This window comes from Diceros bicornis, chromosome 20 (assembly GCF_020826845.1).
Source record: "Diceros bicornis minor isolate mBicDic1 chromosome 20, mDicBic1.mat.cur, whole genome shotgun sequence".
Lineage (NCBI taxonomy): Eukaryota > Metazoa > Chordata > Mammalia > Perissodactyla > Rhinocerotidae > Diceros > Diceros bicornis.
The window spans coordinates 56,869,423-56,896,603 of NC_080759.1; the positions used below are offsets into that span (position 1 = coordinate 56,869,423).

General features: G+C 44.5%; 1 protein-coding gene across 1 annotated transcript; it reads right to left on the minus strand.

Annotated features, from left to right (window-relative positions):
- Positions 1–492: 492 nt before the first annotated feature.
- SRD5A1 (steroid 5 alpha-reductase 1) lies at positions 493–26,847 on the minus strand. The gene is made up of 5 exons (XM_058564374.1): positions 26,426–26,847; positions 14,002–14,168; positions 10,368–10,469; positions 8,348–8,498; positions 493–2,468 (listed from the first exon to the last, which is right to left on the minus strand). The coding sequence occupies exons 1-5, from the start codon at positions 26,704–26,706 to the stop codon at positions 2,402–2,404; spliced, it is 768 nt and encodes a 255-aa protein (XP_058420357.1). The 5' UTR covers positions 26,707–26,847; the 3' UTR covers positions 493–2,401.
- Between the last annotated feature and the right edge of the window lie 334 nt (positions 26,848–27,181).

A 27,181-nucleotide genomic window follows, 5' to 3' on the forward strand; every position in this document is an offset into this window, starting at 1 on the left:
TTAGTCAATATTGTTTTCAAATTTCTTGCTAATATAAGAAGCAAACAACAACAAAAGCACCAGCTTCAAATGTTGCAAAAAGGAGCTTAAGATATTTGCAAATGATATGATGGCAAAGCTAGAGAGTCTAAAAATAACAAAAGAAAAAAGTCAGAATTCATAAAATAATTTCAGTAGCATGGCTGGATATGACAAACATACAAACATCAATAGGTTTGATTTATCCTAGTTATAAAATGTATTTGGGGACACATTCTCATTCACAATAAACGAAATATCAACTATTTAAAAATAACCTTAACAGAAACACACAAGATTTATATGAAGACTGTTACACAGCTCTACCAAGATAGAAAAGAACATTTGACACTATGAAATGTTAATATAGGTGGGAAGCAGATTTCAGGGCTGAAAATAATGTTATTGTCTGAACTTCTAGAGTGAAGAGGTGTTGATATGGTAGAGTAACACTGAAGACTGACAAAAACGATGGGACTTTTAACAGTAATTTTATTAATCTCCTTAATTATAGTTAATACAATGACTGACAACAATTTACTAAGTCAGAGTCTTTAGGAAACAGAGGGCAGTGAGATAAGACAGATCAAGATTTCTTCCTATATTAATCATTCATCCAGTGAGCGCCAATAAAAGTAAAAACTGTGCAGCAAACCTTGAGTTAACCCAAACCTTTGTACCTACGGTCATTCAAATAAAAAGCAAGCAGTAACAGAAGTAAAATTCACAGTGAGCTCCTCTGGCTCTCAGACAGACATCCTTCTGGCCAGGCATGCCTTCCAGAACACAGGAGCCCAAATCAATCAGGATGGGCTCAGAAGTTTGAGCTTTTTTGAAGAGATCCAAAATATTTATTGCTTTATGTTTTCAAGTAACTAGTTGGTCAGAAAAAGGGCCAAAGCTGATTTAATAATAAAATTTCCCTGCAAAACCATTCTGATTTTAGTTAAAGTGAAGCATAGCCAAACCAGGAGAGGTTTTTTGGGTAATTCTAAAACCCCAAGAGACTCTAAAAACCATGAACACCAAGAATACAGTTTCTAATGAAAACTCGTGAGGGAGGGAGCCCCTGGTTGGGAAGGAGAGACAGGAGAAGGGTGGAGGGAGCCGACCGGATGCCCAGGGGTCCGGGGAGCTGGGGTGCAGGAGAGCCCACCCCCTGCCCAAAGGCGGTAGGCAGCAAAACGAGAGGACACAACTTCAGGCCACCTAGCACCATTAGTGTACCATAAGTGAACACAAAGTCTCTTCACTTCCAGTTCCCTTTCGGTTTCCACCTCTGCAAAGGCGACAGCAACTGAGGCAGCGCTGTCCCAGTAGAGGAGAGGATCTTTACCGTGTGCTCATTAGATTTTCACAGAGGGTCCAAGAGACTCAACAGCCTTCTGATTAGAGATTTCCTTTAAATATCTGGCAATAAGTAGTAAATTGTATTACTGCTATTTCTCTCCATGGACCCTTAGAGTGCATCTAAAGTAAGAAATTCTGGGTCAAGATACCGTTTTGCAATATTGAGAGGTACTTAAAAAAAATGCCTTAAAAATTTCTAGTTCTACCTAGAAGGAAGAAGAAAAACCATCTTAGAGCAGAGACTGCCGATGGCTTATGTGGAAGGACCCGAGATGGGAGGGCTGCCCTGCTGCACCATCGCACTCCCACCTGCGGGCCTCCAAGAAGTCTCTTTCACGGGGGACAGAGCGGCTTGCTCCTTATGAGGACCCCCAGCGCCTGGCCCTACAAGTGAAGTCACCTGGTGAGCCAGGCTGGAGCAAGTGCCGGATGCCCTTGTCTAGGCCTCAACGGGGCCTCTCATGTCTCCTTTCTTTACCCCCAAGTTTTCTGCTTGCACAGCACACAACAGTGAGAGCCTTGAGTTTCCCTGAGGCCATGACTACACTGTGGGTACCCCAGGCCTCTCTGACTCAGCAGGAGAAGGATCTGAAGACAGATCACACCTCTATACAGGGGAGGGGACAACATCGCCTTTGACCTTGAACCAATTGTTGTAGGGGTTGTAGAAGGGGGAGTCAAATGTTTCGGTCCATAGAGGCCACCAAAGACGGCTGGTAAATTCTGGTCTTGTGCACATTTAGCTGTACACAGACCCAAGAGGCAAATCCAAAATCAGAAAAACAATCAGCAGTAATTACCCAGAGTCCCAGATTCCTGACCTGATATGCAGCGTAATACTTCAACCTGCATTTCAGTTTCAGTAGTTTCTTATTAGGTAGCTTACAAATTTACTAGAAAAAAAAATTCATGGAACAAATCTTAAAAAAGATTAAGTAGCACGAAAATTACAGAAAAATAATTCATTTACATGATCCCCAAAGAAACATCATCGAAAAGCTTTAAGTGGAAGATAATTCCATTGACAACTGACTTAAAACAGAAATGGAATTATAATTTTTCTGAACTTCGGATAATCTTCAAATTTCTCAAGGTACCACCTAAAATAAGAAAAACAAAATGTTAAAAAAAAGGAAATAATTTTGTCACCTAAATATTTAACAGACGCTAACAAACGGGCCAATATTTTTCATTCTACAGGAATACCGAACTTTTTAAAAGTAGGAATAAAAGCTTTGGCATTTCAGATACATAGTTTGATTTTGTCCATATCATGAATAATTAAATATATCTGACCATAAAGCATGACTCACAAGAAGGAACCCAAATAGTTGACCTTTCTATTGGCAAGGAAAATTACTGACATGTGATACAGATGCTGATAGCATGTTCCAGACCCGGGAAGCCTGCAGACTGGGGTGGAGGAGAGGAGCTGACTAGGCATAGGTATCTTGAATATCTTCTTGGTGACTTGGATAGCTTTCTCAGTCCCCAGGAGAACCCTGGCTCCAGACCTAGGGTCTATGAAAAAGGCAACCAACTACGTGCCGGGTGACTCTCAAACAGACCTGGGAAAATGCAACATGGGGTCGTTCATAATTTGGCCCTGCTCTCAGAACAAACAGGCGTTTTCAGTTTTGATATAAATCGTATCAACAAAGGTACACGCATTCCTTTGGGGTAACAGCTAGTTGAAAAGGGTGGCAACTGATCGGATGGAATAAAAGTTAAAAATAATTTGACAAGATGGAGAAATAGGCAGAGAAAGGGAGTTTCCATAAACACCAAAGAGTGCTAAACACACTAAACATCACGACGGAAAATGATTAGCTATTTGTTAACATGGCAGAAATATGTGACAACAACAAACTGAAGGTAAGCCAGCAAAATCCTGTCAACTTTAGATAAGTTTAACACTGTCATCCACAAATACAGAAGTGTGACATAGTACACTGCCATATTTACTTTCAGTTGCTGTTCTGTACACTCAAAAAGGTAGGTAACGAGTGGGGCTGGCCCGGTGGCGCAAGCGGTTAAGTGTGCGCGCTCTGCTGCAGTGGCCCTGGGTTCGCCGGTTCGCATCCCGGGCGTGCACCGACGCACCGCTTGGCAAGCCATGTTGTGGCGGTGTCCCATATAAAGTGGAGGAAGACAGGCACGGACGTTAGCCCAGGGCCAGTCTTCCTCAGCAAAAAAAGAGGAGGATTGGCAGATGTTAGCACAGGGCTGATCTTCTTCACAAATAATAAATAAATAAATAAATAAAAAGTAGGTAATGAGAAAAACCCTGGGAAGCTAGTCAGTGGCCCTCTGAATCAAGCATCACTTCCCCTGACACAACACCAGAGCAACAACAGCTTTTTCCAGATCAGTGATGTGCCTGGAGACAAGAGTGCCCATCTCAGAACGTGGCTACAAATAACAGCAGTGCAAAGGATGTGCAAGTGCCTAACACACGTATTTACTCATTAGGTATTGAAAGTTTTTAGTATACTGTGCTATAGTCTGAATGTGTACCCCTCAAATTCATATGTTAAAAACCTCATGCCCAAGGTGATGGTATCACGAGGTGAGGCCTTGGGAGGTGATTAGGTCATGAGGGTGGAGCCCTCAGGAATGGGGTTAGTGCCCTGATAAAAGGGCCCAGAGAGCTCCTCGCTCTTTCCGCCATGTGAGGACACAGTGAGAAGTGTCATCTGCAGCCCGGAAGAAGACCTTCAGGAGAATCTGACCAAGCTGGCACCCTGATCCCGGACTTCCAGCATCTAGAACTGTAACAAATAAATGTTTGTTGTTTAAGAGCCACCCAGTTGATGGTATTTTTGTAATAGCAGCCTGAACGGACTAAGACAGCCTGCTAGGGATCTAGAACATGGACCATGAGCAAGCTTCTAAGAGCTTCCCCATGGGTCCGCAGCATCGGGCACTGAGCACCGAGAGGCAGGAGGCCAACTCCTAGAAACTGCTCACTGAAGAGGTACATGCTGGCCCAAAAAGGGCAAGAGCAGATGCAAACGACAGTGTAAAATCCACAAAGACAGGCCAGCCATGTCCACACGCCCCTGCAGGACGGTCAGAAGAAGCGCTGTGCAGCAGGGCTGCACTCCTCAAGATGCTGGGAAGAACTTTGTTAGATCAAGATTTTCTCACCTAATAAAGGCATGTTTGTCACACAAGTTAAGTTTATTTCACAGAAATTATTATATAGGAATAAAATAAACCTTGTTAAATGATTAAATAGAACTAAATTTTCTCATTCATTTAATCACTGAGATCACAAATCCACCTCAAGAAATTATATTTTATGATTTATAGATATGTGTATTTGTAAAAATGTCTTTAAAAGGGCAAGCAGCATGATTTGTACTATTTTTTGACTCACTTTTTTATCCTTGGAATCAGGGTCACTCATGTGACACTGACCAGGGCTGGACACCAATTCTTTGTCTTGATTTTATTATCACAGAACCTGAAGTAACAACCCATTGCTTTTCTGTTGGAGGTGAAATAACCCCTGGCTGAGGGACACCCACTTCGTCACACTGAGGTTATGCTAAATCTGAGATAATTCTTCAAATTACTCTTCAAAGCAGGTATTGTTTTTCCGGCTTACAAACAGCTTAGTGTTCCCAAATTTCTCTCATGGAAGTCTTCCTCTGCGGGGACAGTCACTGACAACTGAGTAAACACTTTCTGAGTGGTCACAAATTGTGCTTTTGGACTCAAGTCTGATGAATGAGGCTGTGAGATAAGGAAGTATTTCACAAACATATTCTGGTTCGTCCTGATTTTTTTAAATCATTACACTGCCAATCATAGTGTCTTGAAGACACACTGAATTCATTTTTTAATGAATGAATTAGGTAGGTGTGCAATAATTTTTTATTTTAATAGAGTCCTTCCTCAAAGGCTGTCCTCAATGGCTGGCCCCCAACTTCCAGGGTTTAGGCGTGAACAAGTACACATCTGTACTCGACTGTTGCTTCAGAGAGAGCTGTGAAAGCGTGAGTCAGCACAGTGCTCCACTGAATAAGGGTGGCTGCTAGAGGCTGGTGGGGGAGAAACAGTGCGACAACATCCCTCCTTATAATTCCTGGAAATCTTGCCCTCAAACCAGAGTATCTGTTAGCAACTTGGCACAGTGCACCCAATGTTTCCGAAGTAGAGCTTAATTATTAATATAATCACTTATGAATTTAAATATTTCACCTCTAGTTGTTACAGAAATTCATTGTATCAATCAACTGATCTGATGGTTTAATTAGTTGGGTTCACTGGATTATTAAAAAAAAGGATAGCTTTTTTTTGTCCTTGGCTTATAAATCCAACATTTCTGAACATACTTCCACTAAACTGAACTGATTAATTGTTCAGCCATTAAAATTGGCTTTGTACTGACATCAATTTCAACAGCAAATGAATGATGAAGAGCCCTTTTCAACTCATGAATATTTCTGCAAGGAATACCTTTGGGCTTTCATTAACAGAGACTCTCATCTGGCAAATGGAATTATTCATTTTCTATTTCTCTAAGTTTCATATTCAAATATTGAGAGGGATTTTCCTGTTCCCTGTTTTCATTTGAGAAAACATCTCTGCAAATGATTTGGCATGCTCAATCTTCCTCTGATCCAATTTCTTAAAATATTCATATTATCTCATTTGTTTTTGTTACTAGAAACCAGCCAATATTCACTTTTTAATATCTAATATAACAGACATACAGGAATAGCATCTTCCCCCAGAGGCGATGCCAGCCACGAGGTGGTGGTCTCGGCCTCCTGCTCTGGGGCCAGGAGGAGGAGCAGAAGGACGGATCCCCAAACACACAGCACGTCAGGCTGGGCCGAGATTCACTGGTGGCTGTCACTGTTGCTGCATGAAATCTAGCTCTGTTTTATTCATTTTCTAGGACTTTGTTACACATATTTTGTCTAAAGCGGTAACATATTATTTCAGTGAAGACTGTTTAGAGTGTGACTCTCTGGTTCTGAAAAAAGCATTTCATAGAAAAACAACATGAGATTTGGGGAAATCTCTAGTGTGATGCCATCTAGCAGAGGAGAAAACTGAGGGCTTCGAGACTCATACCCACTGCCTTTACTGTGGCCCGATCGATTTTAAGTGGCTGAAAGGCTAGTGTGTAGTTTCCTAGGGCTGCTGTAACCAAGTGCCATAAACTAGGGGCTTTAAAACAAGAGAAATCTATAGTCTCACAGTTCTGGAGGCCAGAAGTCTGAAATCAAGGTGCGGGCAGGGCCACGCTCCCTCCGAAGCTCTAGGGAAGTCTCCTTCTTTGCCTCTTCCAGCTCTGGCAGCCTCAGGCGTTCCTTGGTTCTCTGCCTCCGCCTTCACATGCCCGTCTTCCCTGTGTCTGTCTTCACACAGCCTTCTCTTCTTTGTGCGCGTGTCTGTGTCCAAATTTCCCTTTTGTAAGGATACCAGCCATAGTGGATTTGGGGTCCCCCCTACCGCAGTGTGACCTCATCTTAACTATTACATCTGCAATGATGCCATTCCCAAATAAGGCCACTTTCACAGGTACGAGGGTTAGGACTTCAACGTGTTTTTGGGAGGACACAGCTCATTACCCACAGCAGCAAAGCATTCTTGCACTCCAGCATTTTCTGCTACTTTTGACACTGCAACCCTTTTCCAGAGCCCTTTTGGGCATGAATTTTCTTCCTACCTCTGTCTTGCTAGCAGCTCTGGGATACAGACAGGAGCTCTCGGATCTTGCTTTCCCCTCACTGTCTGTCTGTAAACATACCAAGCTCACCAGCACAATGGAGCACCACAAAGCATGTGGGTGTCTCTCTTAGGATCTCAGTAACTCTCACGCTTTTGAGATAATGTCTTCAAATATTAGCTAACTAGGCATTGCAGCTCTGACCGTTCTCCATTATTATCTCTAACAATAATTCTTTGCACCTTTAAATGGGTGGTGAGCCTGGGAAATAAACCTAGGAATTTTGACTCTAAAAAGTCTGTCCACTATGCCATGATATCTATCCATTCTTCTGTTGGCTTTTTATCTGTGTCCTCTTCCCAAAAGAGATAACAAATTCCATGAAGTAGGACATCATTACACATTTTTGTATGCCTCACAGTGTCAGCAGCACTGGGAGTGAATGAAGCCAGGGATGCGGTGCCGTGTTCTCTCTGGCTCAGAGGACACGAGCGATCAAGGTGGGCACCAGGGCAACCCGCCCATGCCAAATCTCCATCATCGCTGCAGCATCAGAGGACTGTCCCAATGCTGATACGGCCCCGAGGTCTCTCCCTTCTCAATGAGACGTGCCTTCCAACCTGTCTGAGACTTTGTTCCCTGAGCCTCAGTTTCTTCATCTGTCAGACTAGAAAGATGCTCTCTAAGTTTGCTTCAGCCTTAACATCCTCTATTTTTTATTTTATTGGTCAAATGGATCACAGGCCCTTTTGGGGATCTGATAAAGGCTGAGGATCCACAGTTTGGAAAATGATGTAATTTTGGGGTGCGCAGAGGCTGGGAGCCTATCAGGGACCCTGGGTTCACACAGTGGAGAGCCCTGTGTGAAGAAGCACTGTGAGGGCCCGAGGCTGGAACGTCCCTCCAGCTTCAGGGCTTCCTCCAACTGCAGCCTTCTGCGGTCTGTTACTGTGCAGTCAGCACTCCCCACTGTACAGCGTGTTCCAGGTCAGAATCCAGACTCTCCACCTGACATGTAACTTGACCACTGAGTCCAGCAGCATACCTTTGAAGAGGCTCAGAACGGGGTGGAGCAAACAATGATGCTCATGTGTATCTGATGATTCCTTGCCGTGGGTTGTTCTTCAGATATTTGCATGGTTTTGTAACTTGTTTAGCTACACATGGTATAAACGGACTTGGCAATTCAAATTAATATTAACATTTCAAAAATCTCAGGTGAAAATTGTTATAATAAGCTCAGAAAACAAATTCAAAATGCTAAACATTATTAAGTGTTTTAAAACTTACTGGTGATGATGCTGTGCTCTGGTGAATAAAAAGCAGAATGTGAACAGAGCGAAGGCCCCGCCCTGGATAGACCAGCTGGCCAGGGCATAGCCACACCACTCCACGACTTCTCCAAAGTAGTTGGCTGCACTTATGTACTCAAATAAGCCCCCTGGAAGGAAACACAGACCAGGCAGAGCATTTACCACCAAATGATGCCTAAGGAAATTCTGACATAAGATACGCCAGCGGAGCCTCACTTGGAAAACATAAATTCAACTCTGGGAAAATACAATCTTTACAGAATTTTAATCAATGAAACACACTCAATATTACCAGTTTTACTATTTCACATCACAATGTCTGAGAGTAACTAAATACCTATGTCAATACCTATCTATTTATCTGAACATAAAATGCCACAGTTTTAATATACTTTAATATATCACTTTACTACTTAATGGATCAAGGACAGAGAATACAGAATAACAACGATTGAACTAGCTTAATAAAATGGACCTATATAGAACCCTAGACCAAAACTTGAAGGACATATTAATTTTCAAGGACAGATTCATTCAAGTATTTCATTCATTCACTCACCAAATCTTCGCAGATTCCTCAGGTCGACATTATGGGCCAGACCCCGCTCTAGGCACTTGGGGTGCACTGTGGACAAGACCCCCCCATCTGGAACAGTAAACCCAGTGGACAAACCAGGAAAGCACAGAGCACAGCAGAGGGTAAGGAGTACTTCGAGGAGCAGAACAGGTGAGAGTTGGGCTGGGGGTGGAGGGAGGTCACAGTCACAGTCGGTGGTTGGGATCCGCCTCGCTGGGCAGGTGAGGTTTGATCCAAGGCTGGTGGAGAGAGCTGGGCTGCAGCTGTTGGGGTGCGAGTGCCCCAGGGAGGAGAAGCAAAGGCCCTGAGGCTGGAGAGCAGAGCACACTCCAAGGACCACCTCAGGACACAGGTGAAGTGATTTGGGATTTGTAGGAGTTCTTCGTCATTTGTCTGCTATGTTCTTCTCCTCACATGGTTTCCAGGAAGACAAGTGGAGGGATTCTAAACTAAGCACCGCCATGGGTTTTCCAGCTCCACTGCAGTTCTGGCTTTACCTACTGAGGTTTATTTATTTTATCTTTAGAAGCTCTATTGCTTCCTATCTTATGTCTGCTGAGTCCTTTTTATAGTGTATTACTCCTTTACTCATAATTTCAATCCCTTTTTATTTTTTAAAACATTTAGTATTCACTTTATAGTCTGCTTCTATGAACTCTAAGATATGAAATCTCTCAAGTTCAATGATGCGCTTACTTGTGCTGCCGTCTTTCCTTGTGGGTTCTGCCCCTTCCAGTGTGGCTCTTATTTCATGCTGTGTGGTCTGTCAGGCTCTCTCTGAGGCTTGAATGGAGGGCAGGTCCCACTGGGGATCTGGGCTTATGCTGGCCGATGCGCGAGGCCACCACCCCATAGGACCACACGGATCCTCATTCTTGGCTTGAGGTTTTTCAGACCCTCCAAGTGATGTGAATTAGGGCCACAAACCAGCGTGAGGGCAGCTGTAGTTACAGATTCTCACAAGGTGCGCTCTGGACTTGAGCACTTACTTAGATGTTGCCCTCTGAGGATTACTTCGTTTCTTGATACTGATGCATTTAAACAGATTTTTAAAAAATTTCATCCAACGTTTTTAATTGTTTTCAGAGGGAGGGTCAGTTACGGTATCAATTCTATTATATTGCCAGAAACGAAGCATTAGACACTCTTGTAAGCCAAAAATTCTTCCTCATACTCTCTTTCCAAACACAGATATAACTAGGGTATCCTTTTGGCTAATAACAATTTGGTTATCCAGAATTTGTTCTTTTATCATTCTAATAAAACAATAATCATAGTGACTGCTATTAATAATAGTAACTCACATTGAAAACTTGCAACTAACAAATATTATACGTTACTTATTAGATCTGGCAAAACTAAAACAGCAAGGCACCATGAAATGCAATTTTAAAATGAGCTCTCCATTTTCGGTACCTACCCCTGGGTATTTTGTACCCAGTTTCCCCTGGTTTCCTGAGATTCCTTAGGATATGATCTGAATGGATGTTTATCAGCAGGCCTACTAACCACAGGACAAAACCTAAAGAAAAAAAATGTACAAGATTATTATGGGTAATGAACTACAAAATTTAAGAATCCAAGACTGAATGAATAGTATCACTATAATCTTTCATATTATCATTATTAGTATGACATATTAGCCAAAATTGATAGTAAAAATCATTATGATAAACATTGTCCTTTATTTAAAAGATAATTTATAAGCACTGCTAGGGCTTAATTTTTCTAATAATACTAATAAATTATTTAATCCATTCAAAGTGCTTTGACCTGGTGGCCACAATCTATGTCTCTAGGATGACTGGTATGATTAGAAATAGGACTTTTGACTGTGGCATCAGGCTTCTTCCTAGCAAAAGGTGTTACTGTCATCAGTGGATCAACCCACGAGATTTACTCATCCTCACAACAGCTGTTATCAGGCAGGACCACGCCCTCCATTTGCAGAGGAGGAGAGGAAATCCCAGTGCACTCGCTCTCACGATTAGCCGCTTTCAGGCTCCTGGAGGGGTGGTGGTTCCTAGGAGCTAATCCCTGGTTCTCTTCTTTCTTGCAAGTTTGTTTGAACAATTTAATGCACATCCGTGGCTTCCCCCACCGCTAATTTCCTGCTCACTCATCAATCAGCATTCCTGGGTCCATTCATTTGCCTCTGCTCCGAACAAAATCGTCAACTGCTGGCTTCCTGGCTCTTCCAAGATATCCCATAGTGCCCCCAATGTTTTATCTCCCATTCTTAAAAGTCTGCAGAGGTTTTTCATCACTTAAAGGGGTATTTTTAAGTTTCTAGTATCTTAGTAACTTATTGAGCCCCACCATTACTAGTATCACATCAATTAATTCCAACGAGAAAAGGCAAAATGCCAAAATAGTGTTTTATGAGAATAACTTAATTTGATAAAAAGTTAATTTGATTGTTCTGAGATATTAAAAAAAAATGTGAAAGGCAAATGATGCTTAATGGTAGCATTCAATTCAACATCGAAGAAATGATGTTGATACTTGGAGTATCATTATTATTATTGGAGTAACATTATTATTAATTATCATCACTTGTCCTAGTGACATAAAATAATTTTTCAGTTAGAACAGGGACAGGTAGAGCATTCTAGTCTATACTAGCTTCCTCTGATTTCACCACTGTAGGTGGAATTTCTTTAGAAAGAAATTCTAAACAATTTGTACAAATTTTGTAATACGTTTAATAAGTCACTTACTGGATCCATAAATTTATGGTTGATTTGCTATCCTTTTTGCATTTCAGTATGTCACCTCCGGATAATTTGGCCCCAATATGAGGTTTCAGAAAGAATCACTTTCCCAAAATTCCGTGCTTACTTTATTCCTCTTCCAAGAGACAAACTCCCTTTATTCCCTAGATTGGTAAAAAAAAACAACTAGTATTTGTGCTCATCTAAGCTAAATATTTAATTCCATTTTTAGGGATCTTAAAATCTTTTAGATTAGCCACTTTTATTTGCTCTGAAAAACTTTTTTTAGGATAGTATCATTATTATTTGCTTAGCTCTTTACAGTAACTATCATAAGCATAATTAATTACTCATGTAATTTCATGTTTGTCTCCTTACAAAAACTATAAAGTGCAAAATAAATATAATACAAAAAATGTAATCTAGTTTGGTTCCTAGTTGGCATATTTTTTTTATTTTCAAATCCTTCTGTTTAATTGTAGAGAAGTCTAGAAGTTTGCATACAATTCATTGGTGTCTTGAATTGCAGACCAGCTCCAAGGCACCCGCAGGTGAGGGGGTCTGTCTGCGGAGATACTTTAAACGGCATATAAATTCACCGACGAAAAGGATTCTTTGTTTTGTTGCTGTTCATCAAAAATATCCAAACAATTCATCATGTTCCTATTAGAATCTCAAATAAATATTTAAAATTTTTACCTTTTAGTTAAAAAAAAAAATCCCTTTCCTCCTATGCCTCGTTGCCTTCTTTAGGGTAACCAGGGTGATGAGCTGGTTTAAACCTTAGCTCTGCTATTTTACTCGAGTCAGATCTTGGGCCTACTGCTTATCCCTCTGACCTTCCCCTTCTCACCGGAAAAGGGCCTAATTTCTGCCCTTTCCAGGACTGTGGGAGGCAGAACGTGTGTGTGCAGAGGGCCAAGCCTTCTTCACGGGGACTCCAAAGCCTGTTCTTTCTCCTCCTTCTGGTGATTGGGGCAGAAGAAAATCAGGCAAAGAGCAGGTAAATCAGGAAGACAGTTGGGGGCAGTGCACAAACAAAATTAGTCTAGCATTTCACGGAGGCACAGACCCGTGGAGCTAGAAAAGGATCTTGGAAACGTTCTCCTCTGTCCCTCCTGTGAGAGAAGAGGAAGCAGAGCTCTCACTGTAACAATTCTCAGGTCCGATGAGGGCACTGCCCTGGGAAGATTTTAATTCACAGAAAAAAATACGGCTGAGAAATGTGCAAGTGCTTTGTCAACAATAAAGGATTATTGGAATGTTAGTTTTCTCTATTATTACAAATTCATACACATAAAGAAAAAGCCAAGTGAAATGTAAGGTCACTTCATGTAGCTTAGGGTAAAGGCCTGCAGGGCAGTTTGAAAATTTGATTGAACAATATCAGACTTAGTTTGCTACCATGGGGGCAAGCTACATCTGAACATGCTAGAATTTCTAAACTCTAGGAGAATAAACTACATAAATATATAGAAGAACCTTCCCTATAAACAAGAGCCCTGAGATCACATATTTTTCATGCTCTTGAAAATATATATATTTTTTAATTTATTTATTTTTCCCCCCAAAGCCCCAGCAGATAGTTGTATGTCATAGCTGCACATCCTTCCAGTTGCTGTATGTGGGACGCGGCCTCAGCATGGCTGAAGAAGCGGTGCATCAGTGTGCGCCCGGGATCCGAACCTGGGCCGCCAAGAGTGGAGTGCGTGCACTTAACCGCTAAGCCACGGGGCCGGCCCACTTGCAAATATTTTTGATTGCTAATGCTTTATTTTCATTTTTGCTCAAAACTTTAAGGTTATCATTAGATTTTGAAAATGTACACTAATTTACATTAATTGATAAAAATAAAAAACTTCCAAAAACTTCACAAACCTAAAAGTTTATTCAAGTTAGTATAACCATAAAAGTTTAATTACCTTGTTGGAAGATAATCCAGTCTGACTTGTCCTCATGTTCCAGAGGAAACTGCAGGAGGTTTAATGCCTATCTTAGATTACACGGTCAATTAGTGCCCAAGTCTCCTCAAACTTAGCTAACTGCTCACTCTGCTGGAGCTTGTTGCTATTTTTAGCCTTGCCTTAAAAACAGGTATTTGCACATTCAGTGCCTGAGTGGGCAAAGATGCTAGGCACCTGCGTCATCTCCCCCTGCTGATGCCGAGCTGGGACAGCCTGACTCTACCTCTGGTGCCCTGGCCCCCCTGTTTGCTGGGTCAGGGACCATCACAGACTCCTTGTTCTCTCGAGAAGAATGGGCTTTCTAACTGGAAGCTACTGGAACATGAAAATCAAAGTGATGATTAGAACGACAGAGTGCATCACCAAGGACATTCACCTGTTATGAATCGGGGGTCAGTGATCCAGTCATCAGCATACACAGCGTATTGGCTCAAGTATCTGCTTTGCAAGTAGCTATTATAGGTACAGAACACGAATGCCAGCACACTCAAGCACAATGGCATTGGCTTTCCTCCTCGGATCAGAAATGGGAAAATCAAGGACCTTAGGAAATAAGAAATAGAAACAAATTAAAAAAAAAACTACCAACAATAAGGAATATCATTTTTGCAATTCTATTTTAAACGTTTTGGGTTTTGATTTTGCTTCCTTGTACAAAAGTCATTCCCAGTAATACTTGTACTGATGTACTATATCTGTCAAAAGCAGAATTTCTAGATAAAGAATGAACCACATTTCAATAATGTACACCATAGTGCACAAACTCAGGATTCTAATACGGAATGTGAAACAGACACACGGAGTTAGAGAAAACCGAAGGCTTCAAGAGGCTCTCAAAATTTCCACTACCCTAAAACCAGTAACTCATTCTAGCCTGAGCAACACAATTTGGGGGACACCATCTCATCCATCACCATCACAATGGCTCTCACTCATGGAGCATCCATCACCTGCAAGGCCTCCCAGCTACCTGGGCAGGAGACACTGTTACCCACATTTAACATAGGACAAGATGAAGACTCACAGTGGAATCTGTTCAAGGTCACAGGGCTAGTGAGTGGCTGAGTTTAAGTGTAAATCTTGGTAATTCAAAGATCATGTTCTTCCGTATACCACACTGGCTTAGCTGCACACTACTAATAGTTTAAAGAGAGAAAATTTAAGGACAAGAAATTAGAAACTTATGAAGAAAAGAGGATGCAAGATTTTATTTTGTGTTTGATTTTTTCTTTAAAATCAATATATAATACATTGAAAGAGGGTACATCACTACAGGTCCTATAGACTTTTCAAGGATAATAAGGAGCTATTATGAACAACTTTATGCCAGTAAATTTGACAACCTGGATGAAAACACACAAAATTCTTAAAAGACACAGGTGAGCAAAACTGACCCAAAAAGAAATTAACCAATAGTCCTCTATCAATGAAAGAAATTGAATTTAGACTTATGAAATTCTAGAAAAGGCAAAACTAGAGTCAGGAGAGGCAATGAAGTGTAAAGAGGCACAACGGATACTCAAGGGGAACATAAGTGTTCCATATTTTGATCATGGTAATGACTACACAACTGCATACAATCATCAAAACGATCAAACTACAGACTTAAAATGAGTGAATTTTATCGTATGTAAATTCTACCTTAAGACAGAGAAAAAATGTAAAAGCTTATTATTTGTTTCTATTCTGGCCATCTACTCCAGGGCGAAAACATACTTAATTATTAACAGCAATAGTAATAGCATGATAATAGTAATATAATGTTGGCTATGCATCTTCAAGGCATTCTCTCCCCAATAGTCTCCCTCAGCTCCTTGGGAGAACATTCACATGAATTAAAAGCAGTCTTCAAGGTTCTCATCTTGTTCTGACCAAGTCCCCAAAGAATACTTCATATAACTTTAGGGCAAAGCACTAGTTGGACATGAAGCATACATTTGGGTATGACGTCATGAGTCAGGTAGTTACTCGCCTGGAAGCTGTGGTGTTGGCAAGCACCTAAAAAGAACAGGGGCGCTAGCCCAGTGGCATAGCGCTCCGCTTCAGTGGCCCAGGGTCCGCAGGTTCAGATCCCAGGTGCGCACTGACGCACTGCCTCTCAAGCCATGCTGTGGCGGTGTCCCATATAAAGTAGAGGAAGATGGGCATGGATGTTAGCTCAGGGCCAGTCTTCCTCAGCAAAAAAAGAGGAGGGTTGGCAACAGATGTTAGCTCAGGGCTGATCTGCCTCACACACACACACACACAAAAAGAACAGGGAATCCTGGCCATTTCTCTCTGCATCGTGGAAATGTGATTCATACCTGCGCAGATAGCTGGTACAGTGGGCTGGCATCTGGGATGCAGGCTCACTGCAAATGCTTGTGCTGTTAGAGGCCACACTGCCTGTGGATGGAGAGGCTTTGGTCTTGATTGGGGGTGTGTGTGTGTCTTGGACCAGCGTGGGCTCCCTTAAAAACAGGTAGAGATTTTGCCGGGGGATCAGGCATTGTTGTCATGGCACTTTTCCTCGCCCTGTTTCTCAGCCAGGGCAGAGGGCGTTGCGCTAGACACAGAGGAGACAATGAATGGCAGAAGACAAAGGGGTTCTCAGTCTATTCCTGAGTGTACAGACTTGAGAAGCGCCCACAGTGAGCAGCCTCACTTCTGAAGTCAGTGGAGGGCATTCTCGAGCCATGGGGAATGGACAAGGGAGAGCAGGATGAGAAAGTGGAGAGAAAACTCCCTTGGGAGCTGGGGTCTCAAGGATTTTCCCAGGAGGCAGACGGCAGGATAGAGCCGAGAGAGTGTGAGAATTCTAAGTTTGAAGAAATAGAAAAAAGAGCAAGAAATAAGAATGGTGGGGGATGTAGGGACTGGCCCTGGTTTAGAAAATGCCTGTTAAAAACCACTCAGTTCATTAGAGATTGGGACTGTTGACCCGAAAAAAATCCATGCTAAACTCAGCACAGGATAATAGGAATGCACGGCCAAAAAGAGGACGGAAAAAGTTTAGGAAGCTTGAAATATACAGAATAGATACTAAAAGAAAATGGTCCAGGGAAGACCTCTGGGCTAGATGTCACAAATTTCTAAACTGTAGATGAATGAAGTGTTAAAGGAGCACCTCTGAGGAGGCATTCTGCAAATGCGGTAGTCATTCCCCTCCAGGAGGTGAACACGCGGTAGACGTTCCCTCCGGGAGGTGAGAATCATGTACAGCAAACTTTTGATAGATTCCTCCCAATTTGGTTTCAAGTTTGGGGCTGACTTCTGAATAACTGGCAAACACTGGCTGGCACCTTGTAAAGGTGAAACCCGAACCTCTCTTGTTTGGTCTTCACATCCCCTCCCTCATCTGTCACTCGTGTTCTACGCCTGTGATGGCAACAAGAGTCTAGATCAGGTGTCAGCAAACCACGGCCCTGGGGCCCAATCCAGTCTACCACCTGTTTCTGTACCGCCTGTGAGCCAAGAATGGGTTTTGCATTTTTAAATGGGGTCGGGGGACGGGGGTGGAATCAAAAGAATATTTCATAACACATCAAATTCAAGTTTCAGTGTCCATAAATAGAGGAGTTTTGGAACACGGCCACGGTCACTTGTTTACATATTGTCATTGGCTGCTCATAAGCTACAGCTGTGAGTCGAGTAGGTGTGACAGAGCTTGTATGTGGCAACCTCATCTCTTAGCGTCAACTAATTGCAGCAGCCAAAGAAACATGTCCAAACAATATAAACTCATTCGTCTTTCCAGGAGAACAGCTGCCACAGGACTTAGCACGTCAGGATCAGGATCAAGAATAAGTTAAAAAAAAAAAAAGGCCAAAGATCCAACGAGCAGCCTCCCTCGGCTCTTGGCGAGTCCATGCTGACACTGCTGAGTTGCTTGTTTGAGGACTCAGTGCCGAGGCTGAAGCGACTGAGGCATTAGGCTCTCTGAACAGCATGTGTGGGACAGCTCGAGGTGGGAGTTTTCCAGAGAAGTTGAGGAAACACGAATTCACTACAACTCTAAGTGGAATCTGCTAAGATGTTATAACTGAGGGTGGTAAAAAGGTGTGAAAAAGAAAACCGGACAAGTCACAAATTTACAAAGCTCGTGAAAATGTTAAGTTGCTTAAAGCTATTCCCTGTATCAGCAGATACTTTGCAAAAAAAAAAAAAAAAAAATCTTAACCAATAGTGTTAACAGTGATTTGACATTCCCTCCACAGAGTTAACCACTATTTTGAGCTCAGAGCTGAGCCTGAAATTTTTTTTTTTTTAACTTTTTTTTTTTTTGATTTTTATTGATATTTTAATGGTTTCTAACATTGTGAAATTTTGGGTTGTACATTTTTGTTTGTCCATCACCCCATATATGACTCCCTTCACCCCTTGTGCCCACCCCCCACCCCCACTTCCCGGGTAACCACAGTCCAGTTTTCTCTGTCCATGTGTTGGTTTATATTCCACATATGAGTGAGATCATACAGTGTTTGTCTTTCTCTTTCTGGCTTATTTCACTTAACATAATACGCTCCAGTGAGCCTGAAATTTTTAATGAGAAAAATTGCCCTCAGCCACTGTGATTGAGTTCTGAAGGGCTTTGGAAATTAGCTTTTACTGCAGACTTGACAATGTTTCTTAGTGAATTCAACCTAAAATTACAATGTAAAACATCACTTATGTGCAAAACTTATACTGTGTTGAAGTCATTTCAAGGATAGCTGACACTGTTTGAAGTGCAAGTCATGTCAAATTGCTTTATATACTTTCCTGTGAAAATCAAAAGAAGAGGTGAGGTCTCCATCCTCACATAAATTTGCAGTGGATATAATTTGTAAGCCCAAACTACAGTTCTACCAGTGGTTTTCGAACCTTGGTTTCCATATTTTAAAATCCATTTAGCTGTGCAATTGAGGAGTTGCCACCTAATCTACAATTGGAAGACATTAATCTACAACGTAATGGCATAGTAGAAGGGAAATATCAAGAGAAGAACCTAACAGAATTCTATAAATACCTTTCATGAAATGAACATGCTAACTTAAAATCATAAACTTGTGGACCGGTATCAATTTTTGGCAGTACCTACCTGTGTAAAAAGACCTTTTCAAAGATAAATCTCATTGCAGATCAGCACTAAGAGGTGAACACTTACAAGAGATTTTGATAATAGGGGACGCTAACTCTGAAGCCCACTTAAGGGAAATGTTATCCCTCACCAAAAAAAGAATTCCATTCTACTCATTACACCTGTGTTACAAAAATTGCACTCAAGTATCACAGTATGAGTTTTGTCCATAAACTTAGTGAACATTTGTTGTCTCTTGTTATCAATACCTATACAATAACGCCCATTTTGCCTCTTAGCCCATAAAGCTTAAAATATGCACTATCTGGACGTTTCCAAAAAAAGTTTGCTGACCCTTGGTCTAGATTAAAATAGGAGTTCTATTCTGAAAGCATCACTTTGACTTCCTGAGAAAATGCTCTTGCTGGAGGCGCCGGCACTTGGGTTGCAGGCAGCCACTGCGGTCCGGGGCTCGCTTGTGCTGGGTGGTGGGGACTGTGTCTGTGTCCTCAGTCACTGAATGGGAAGGAGAGGCCACTGACTTCTGCTGCAGCATACGCCCTGGGGGAACCTGGAAAAGACATTCATAAAGGACCTTGGGGGATTTGCCCCTTTTTGGTTTCACATGAACATCAGAAAAGCGGCCAGGACTGGAAACAGGGCCTTACGAAGGCGGACACAGGTCTCTTCTGTGACTCTCTGATCGCTGCTCTTGAAGGGTTCAGCAGTGATCCTTTTGCCCACAGGCCTGGCCATACTTCTGCTGAGGTCAGGAGGAGAACTGCTGGCTCAGGCAATGCAGCCTATGCCCAGATCTCCAGGAGGGAGACAAGAGCTTCCTTCTCTACCCTCTCTTTCCCCAAAACTGGGCACGCTCATGTGGACCAAGCACCTCTGACTCCGAGGACACACTAGCTGAGGTCGTCAGTGTCTTCAGCGAGCCTGACGTTCAGATGCAACACACCTTCTGGAGGGGAGCACTCTGCTCCCTCCTGGCATGTTATGGATTGTCTCTCTCCTTTTGGGTTATTCCCTTTAGCTTTACTTCTTTTCCTTGGAAATCCATGCAGTTGTTGTCAGCAAAGGTTTTCCTTTGACTTGGGCCAATTAGGAAACAGAATGGGGGTGGGGAAAGAGGCTTCTGGGCATGGCTTTTATCTGAGCCTTCATCTAGACCTAGAAGGACAGGGCAGCTCGAGGACCGCAGTGGACCCCAGGCAGTTTATTACAGTGAAGGCTCACTTAGGGACACAGGGACAGGCTCAGACAACAAGGAAGGTGGGCACGCCTGCTGGACCAACATACGCAGCACCCATCACAGTTACCCCAGGTCTGGGGCCCAGGCCACCTCAGTTACCCCAGGTATGGGCATTCAAAAGCCTCTTCTCACCCGTGGTCTCCTTCACATTCAAAATCACTCTTCCACACAGGAACTGTGGGAAACAAATATTACCCCTCTTTGAGAAAGGGCTTTATGTTAGAAGTTGAAAATACCTTAAAATGGGAATCATCTTTAAGAGGAACAATGAAGCACTTGGAATTAAAGTACCTATTTAGGTAATGTGTTACAAATCCACTTTTCTGTTCTGATAAGGAGCTAAAGGATACAAAATAGTCAGGTCCCAGGGAGCCACAGCCAGATTCTGTTTTCTAACTCATCCGGTGGAGTGTGAGATTGAATTCGACATGTTACAATTTTCTCCGTCATGTTACAATTTTCCTATTTTATTTTCTTTCTGTTTCACGTAAAGAAGCAAGATTCACTTTTCATCAAGTTGTTTTTATTACCCATGGAAACTTGCAAATCTTTGTGTCTGTAGGCAACCAGGAACATGGGACGTGTTTGATGACGGGGTAAACCAAGAGCTTTAAGAAGCCCGAGACCCTCTGGAGCTTCGATGGCTGGGGCAGTCTGCTGTCTGTCTCCTTTTGGGTGAGTTTACAAGGTTAGGCATGGCATAAAAGTGCTTCTCATAGTTCCTGATAAAAATGTTTCTAATAATTCCTAATACTACACAACACGCTTTTTTTGGCACTTTAAAACTGTTACTATTACCCTATTTAACAGATCAGGACTCAGAGGAATATAGTGACTTGGGCAATGGAGACAGATGCTAGGCAGTCGTGGACTCCATGGCAATGTCACCTTTCTAGGCTTTCTCCATCCACCATATCATGAGGACATGGCGAGAAGCAGGACCGTCACTCCATGGCATACTAAATAGACACAAGATTTTGTATGTTTATATGTGAGTGTATAACTTTACTGCTTAGAAAAAATGATCAAAAACTTATTAAAAACAATGAAAGAGATGAGAAACAGATACGCCAAAATATTGTCAGTGTTATCTCTAAATGATGGAATTACAGGTGGTTTTTATTTTCTTCCTTGAAATCCACTGCATTTTCTAAATTTTTTACAAGGAGCATGTACTTCGACTGTAGGTTCGTTCACAAGCAATACTGACATATATTTTAAATCCTGGGGACTAATACATTTAGAACAGACCAGATGAGGGAGAGGGAGAAAATAGATTTCTTCAGCTGAAGACTTGCAGTTGCTTATTGAAGGGCTCAGAATCAGGCAAAATTAATAAACAAGCAAACACACAGTATATCTGTGGGGAAGTTTCTGAATTTTAAGAAAAAAGAAAGGAAAGGAATGAAGGCAAATGGATTACCAAAAAAATCCACAAAAATCACCAAAGCTAGCCTACATGGCCATTCTCACTGCAAACAGCGTCCAGAGCTCCAAGCTTCTCGCCCTCCTTACAAGCAGTACTCAAGTGGTTTCTCGTACTCTTCAAGCCAGCAGGATTAATGCCTCTACGAAACCCAACTAACTGGTAAATACCCACTGTACCCATCTGCTAGATTTGATTTGCTCAAAGTGAGGAAGACTCGAGGGAAAGCATTCCTTCCAGAGGTCAACACGCAGGCGACCACTTGGAATGACTGTTCTTTAAACACTGAAAGTAAGATTTCATGTTTTGGAATCCCAGACACAAGTTCTCAGTCTGCTTAATTCATTTAGTAAACTACAAGAATTCTCTCTTGAAATGTTTTCCCAACAAACTGGAATAATAACACCCCAGTTCTCTTGCAATGAGACACAGCGCGTTCACTCAGCAAATGATTTGAGTCTCGAAATAAAAGCAATTGAACGTCATCTCCCAGGACAACTTGTAATGTTGCACCTCCAAGTTTGCAAACAATGAAATATCTAATTTGGTGACTTGGCAGTCATTTAAGTAATAGTAGATTTAATCATTTTTAAATATTTAAAACTGACAGTGGTTGTTGATTTTCATAATTGACTTCATGACTTTTTTCTCAACAACTTGATATCACTGAAATCTACAGCACTTTCTAGATTTGGGTCAGTTCCCTTTTCTTGTCTTTCCTTCCGTAAAAGACTCTTTGGCCACGATGACTACAGTGCACAGACCCCAGTAAAGCTACATACTTCATTAAGCACTTTGTGCTTTCAAGGTAGAGTTACAAACACAATGACTATTTCACTTCCTGTCATCTATAGTTTTGCATAAGTTTTTTTCTTAAATTATTTGAATCCACAAGGCAAGGGCTGAGGATCCAGTAGCCCCCCTCACCCCCTCAAGGTTTCTGCTGTGTTTTAACTTACAAAGTGAGGCTGGGCCAGCCTCTCCCCAGGGGGCCATTAACAGAACCCAGCAGAAGAAAGGATGAATCTGAAGTAGGTGAGCTCCTCTGAGGCATCACAATCAGGGACAACCACAGAATTAAGATCCCACAAGGTGATGGATCTGGCTGAGCACAGACCTTGGGGCGAGTGTTCAGGTGAGTGTGTGAAAGTCTGCACTCTGGGGGCCAATCAACAGCCTCCCTGTGTGACCCCCAACCAGTCATGGTAAAGGAGGTCACGGCCTCAGTGGTAAGCAGCTCCATCCATGCTCAAGTGGGACTTCCTAACTAAGGCTAAATGGACAGGCGGATGAAGAAGTAATCCGTGGACCTGCTCCCGCCCTCACCACCGAGCAGAAAGGAAAAACTCCTAAGCAAAGGCAGCCTGGTTTCAGGTAATACTGAAAAAACCTGCTTGGCTGGATAGAAAGCAGCAGAACCTAAGGTTGGGAAGCAGTTTCAGGAGCCACACCAAGAGATTTTGACAAATGCAGAGCAGCTCTGAGCTGATGTTGGTGACAACTGGAAACCATTGCCGATTTCTAGCATGCACTTGTCTCTGATTAGCAGGTAAGAGGTCAGACGCTGTTCCACACACAGCAAAATCAAGGGTGGAGTGAGAAGACGCGCCTGTGCCCTCAGAGCTCAGAAGCCCTGCGATCAGCAGGAGGAGACCTCGGGGATGTGGGTGAACACGGCAACCACCAAGGGCCAAGGGACAACCGAGTTGTTAGTCACGGATTAAAAACATTCCTACAAAGGTCCTTCGCCATCCACGGGGGAACTGGGCAGGACCCTGTGCCTTCTTTGCTACAGCTGTCCCCTTGTCCCCTTCCAGGCCGGCCTTCCCTTCCCTCCATGGCTCTTCTGCCAAAAAGATCCTGTAGATGCTCCACAATCGGTCTCACACTCTTTGACTCCCTACAGGAATATCTTGTCCCCAGTAATGAGTACAGTTCCAGGCACACGAATACAGTCCTCAGTAAATGCATGCTGAATGAATGAATACACAAAAACACCCAGGTCTCCTTCTCCTATAGGCAAACACACCCTTCCCATCAACCCTGGGAAGCCTCTCTAGCTGGCTTCGGTCCTCACCACTCCCTCAAGAGGCTCAAACTCCCTTAGGGCAGGGCCTTGCCTCACTCCTCAAAGCTTAGGAGGGGGCCTCTGCAGACATGTGCCAAGTTCCCTAAGTCGCTACCCCCATAGGCCTTGTTGGAGCTTGTCCCTAGTTGGTTTCTCCCTCATCAGCCCGATTCAGGCTGGCATTCATCCAGTCTCCTTTCTCACTCAGCCTCGAATCCTCTGCAGAGCCTTGTACAAGTGGGGGCTCCATACACGTTGACTGGCTCGGCTGATGGGTTAAAACACGTGCTCAGTGCTGTCTGCGCTTGTGTTCTCCCCAGGCGCTCACCGACTTAGGTCAAATGACCGTTTAATAAATTAGCTGCTTGGGTAGAACGGAAAATGTTTATCCTTCTATTTGGAAAACTTAAATGTCCCCAAACCACACAGGCTACATGTACAGTAACAAGTACAAACTGAAAAAAAAAATAGCTTGGCAGTTTAAAAAACTACCCCTGACACAGCCAATCCTCTGGAGCAGAGTTTTTAAAGCCACTCATCTTGGAACCAGGGGTTTTAGTCCCAGCAATCTCGCGTCTAACAGCCTTGGGTATAACACCTGAATTCTGTGCCTTGGTGGCCTCAACTGTACGAAATGATCAATTCAAGTTCTATCACTCTAGAAGTGACTTTGGTCTTTTGGGAGGCTGCATGCGGTCTTCCACTAGAGCGAGATACAATTAAACACAACATTCTCAGTTAAAAAGCTTCGACTCCAGGCTTTCAGACAAAGCCCTGTACAGTGCTCCCTTTACCCGTTTCCAACACCACGTCTTTATAAGTTCTTTATTGGAACTCAAAGGTGGCAACAATGTGCATGAATGACACGTAGAGTATGTACATAGATGTGTCCATTTGCATAGCAATATAAAATGGTATTTTTTTTTTATCATTACTAACCATTCAGACTTGCCAGCACTGTGCAAGCTTTTCATGGAGTTGCCTTTATTTAATACGCATGCCAATCCCACAGGCTAGTACCATCACTGTGCCCATTTCACAGATGGGGAAGCCCTGCAGCAGAGCAGCTCACTAACTTAGCCCACTCCTGAGTGACGGGGTGGGGGTAACACCTGGCAGTCTGCCTCCAGAGCTTGCTTTTAGCCATCAGAGAAAGGGACAGACACGGGTTCTGGCATATTTATGGAGAAGGGTAGGTAAACATGAGAGTTCTATTGATATTCAAATTGCAGTCATGCTCAATCACATTACAAACAAATCTAGCAGTGTGACAGTAACCTTGCTTAATGGAATACTCTTGGAGTGTCCAGAACACAGGACTCAGAGAGGCTTTGTTCAACACTGACACTGCCCATTTAAAATGCCTGCATAATGGCAGATGGGGACACACACTGAACCAGGAACGCCGTCCCTGAGAACCATACTGAAGAGAGGCTTACACACACACAATTACTTCTTCCTATCTCTCTATGCAGTGGGTGTTGTAACCAAAACCAGTAAACGGTCCACAGTCACAGAGTAAGTGACCCCAGCTCTCTTGGATGCAGAGAACTTCCTTTTCACCTGTGCAGCCTTTTCAAGTCTGAATGAAAAAATTTTAAAATTTGATTTTAAGCTTTTGTTTGGCCATTTGGTTTAGCTGTATAAAAGTTAAAGCCTAAGAGCTGGAGGGAGCCCCAACTTATTAGAAGACTTGATGAGTTCAGAAGAATTTAAAATTCTTCACAAAAAAACAAAGATTTGGAAGTCACCCTTAAGACTATTGGTGTGTAAGGTCATCGCTCTTGGAAAGCCACTGCCAGTCATGGGCCCCTGCGGAAAGAAGAGGCGAAAGCGTCTGCTGGTGATGGGTTCAAGCCCAGAGACCTACTGTAAAGGGAAATCACCAGTCCCTTTAGGAAGCCAGGTTTCTAAGCTGCAGGATCACTTGGCTAGGAGAAAACAGCTCCACCCACACCAAAGAAGACTAGAGAGGAAACGTACAAAAGGAGCCGGAAAAAATTGCTTAGGGTGATTCGAGGCCACCTACATTTACATTAGATAACGTCTTGATAAAACGGATCAAAGTTCAGGATTATGTCATAGTCGACGCTTTCCAGAGCAAGTTGTACAGAAAACCCTTTTCCATTACTGCCAAGTTCTCTCTAAGCGTCTCCTCCACTTTTCAGACTAATTCTTATTTCTAAGCTAACTACCCGGCCAGGGGACAGAGGGAGAAGGCACAAGGGTATTGGGAAGACGCCAGGAACTCCGGGGGAGGAGACAGGGAGAAGACGCCAGGCAGGAGTCGATGGGCGAGGGTGCCTGGAGAGGCGCAGGGTGGTGGCACAGGGGATGGTAGGAGGGAGGAGGCTACAAGAAGGCCCGGGGAGCGGGGCGCGGTGCAGGGGAGAAGAAGGAGACAACACTGGGAGCGGGAGCCAGGGGCCAGGCAGAGAGAAAGGCGCGGGGCCTGGGGCGCAGGCAGAGGCGCAGGACCGGGGGTGCAGGCGGAGGGAGCGGGGCGGCGGGGCGCAGGCAGAGGACGCCGGTCGGGAAGCACAGAGAGAGGCGCGGGTCCGGGGGCACAGGGAGAGAGCGCCGGGCCGCGGATGCAGGCAGAAAGAGCCAGGCCCGGGGTGCAGGGAGAGGCGCAGGACCGGGGGTGCAGGCGGAGGGAGCCGGGCCGGGGGGTGCAGGCGGAGGGAGAGGGGCGGCGGGGCGCAGGCAGAGGACGCCGGTCGGGAAGCACAGAGAGAGGCGCGGGTCCGGGGGCACAGGGAGAGGGCGCCAGGCCGCGGATGCAGGCAGAAAGAGCCAGGCCCGGGGTGCAGGGAGAGGCGCAGAGAGAGGCGCAGGGCCGGGGGCGCACGGAGAGGCGCAAGGAGAGGCGCAGAGAGAGGCGCCGGGCCGGGGATGCAGGCAGAAGGAGGTGGGCCGGGGGCGCAGGGAGAGGGCGCCGGGCCGGGGATGCACGCAGAAGGAGGTGGGCCGGGGGCGCAGGGAGAGGCGCGGGGCAGCCGGCCGTTACCTTTGCGCGTAGTGGACGAGGAACATGGCCAGGAGGATGCGGTTGGGCCAGCGTTGGAGGCGCTCGGACGCCGCTCCGGCGCACACGAAGAGCGGCACGGCCACCGAGGGCAGCTCCTGCATCGCCCAGGCAGCCCGCGCCGGCAGCCGAAAGGCGGAGCGCGGGGACGCATAGCGCCCGTAGGGCGAGCCCACCAGCTTGAGCCCCACGAAGCACAGGCAGGACAGGACGCACAATAGGTAGGCGAGCGCATCCAGCACGAACCGCTCGGCCAGCTTCATCGCGGGACACGGCGGCTGCAGTCCATGGCCCGGTGGCGGCAGGAGTCCACATATAGGGCGGCGGCGAGGGGGCGGGAGGCGCGGTTACTCGAGGCCCACGCGGGCCGCCGACGCCCGGGGGTCAGGATCCGCACCCCCGGGGGGGCGGTCCGGAGGCGAGCGAGGCGCAGCGGGAGGCGGGTCTGTAGACCGCCCCGCCCCGCCCCCTCGGCCGTAGCCCCGCCCTTCCCCCAGGCCCGCCCCCCGCCCACAGGCCGGAGCCCCCGCCCCTCCCTGGCCCGCCCCGCCCCCGCTGCTCTGCGCACGCGCGACCCCGGGCTGTCCGCGGAGCTGCCTGAGGCCGCGCGGGAAACCCGGGCGTCCGCGCCCCGCGCCCTTGAGGTTGTTCTCTGGGGCCATTGTCCCACGCAGGGCTGGGCTGTCAGCGGTTCGTTTCTTTCCTTGTTTTCCGGGAGCGCGGGTCGCGGAGCTCTGG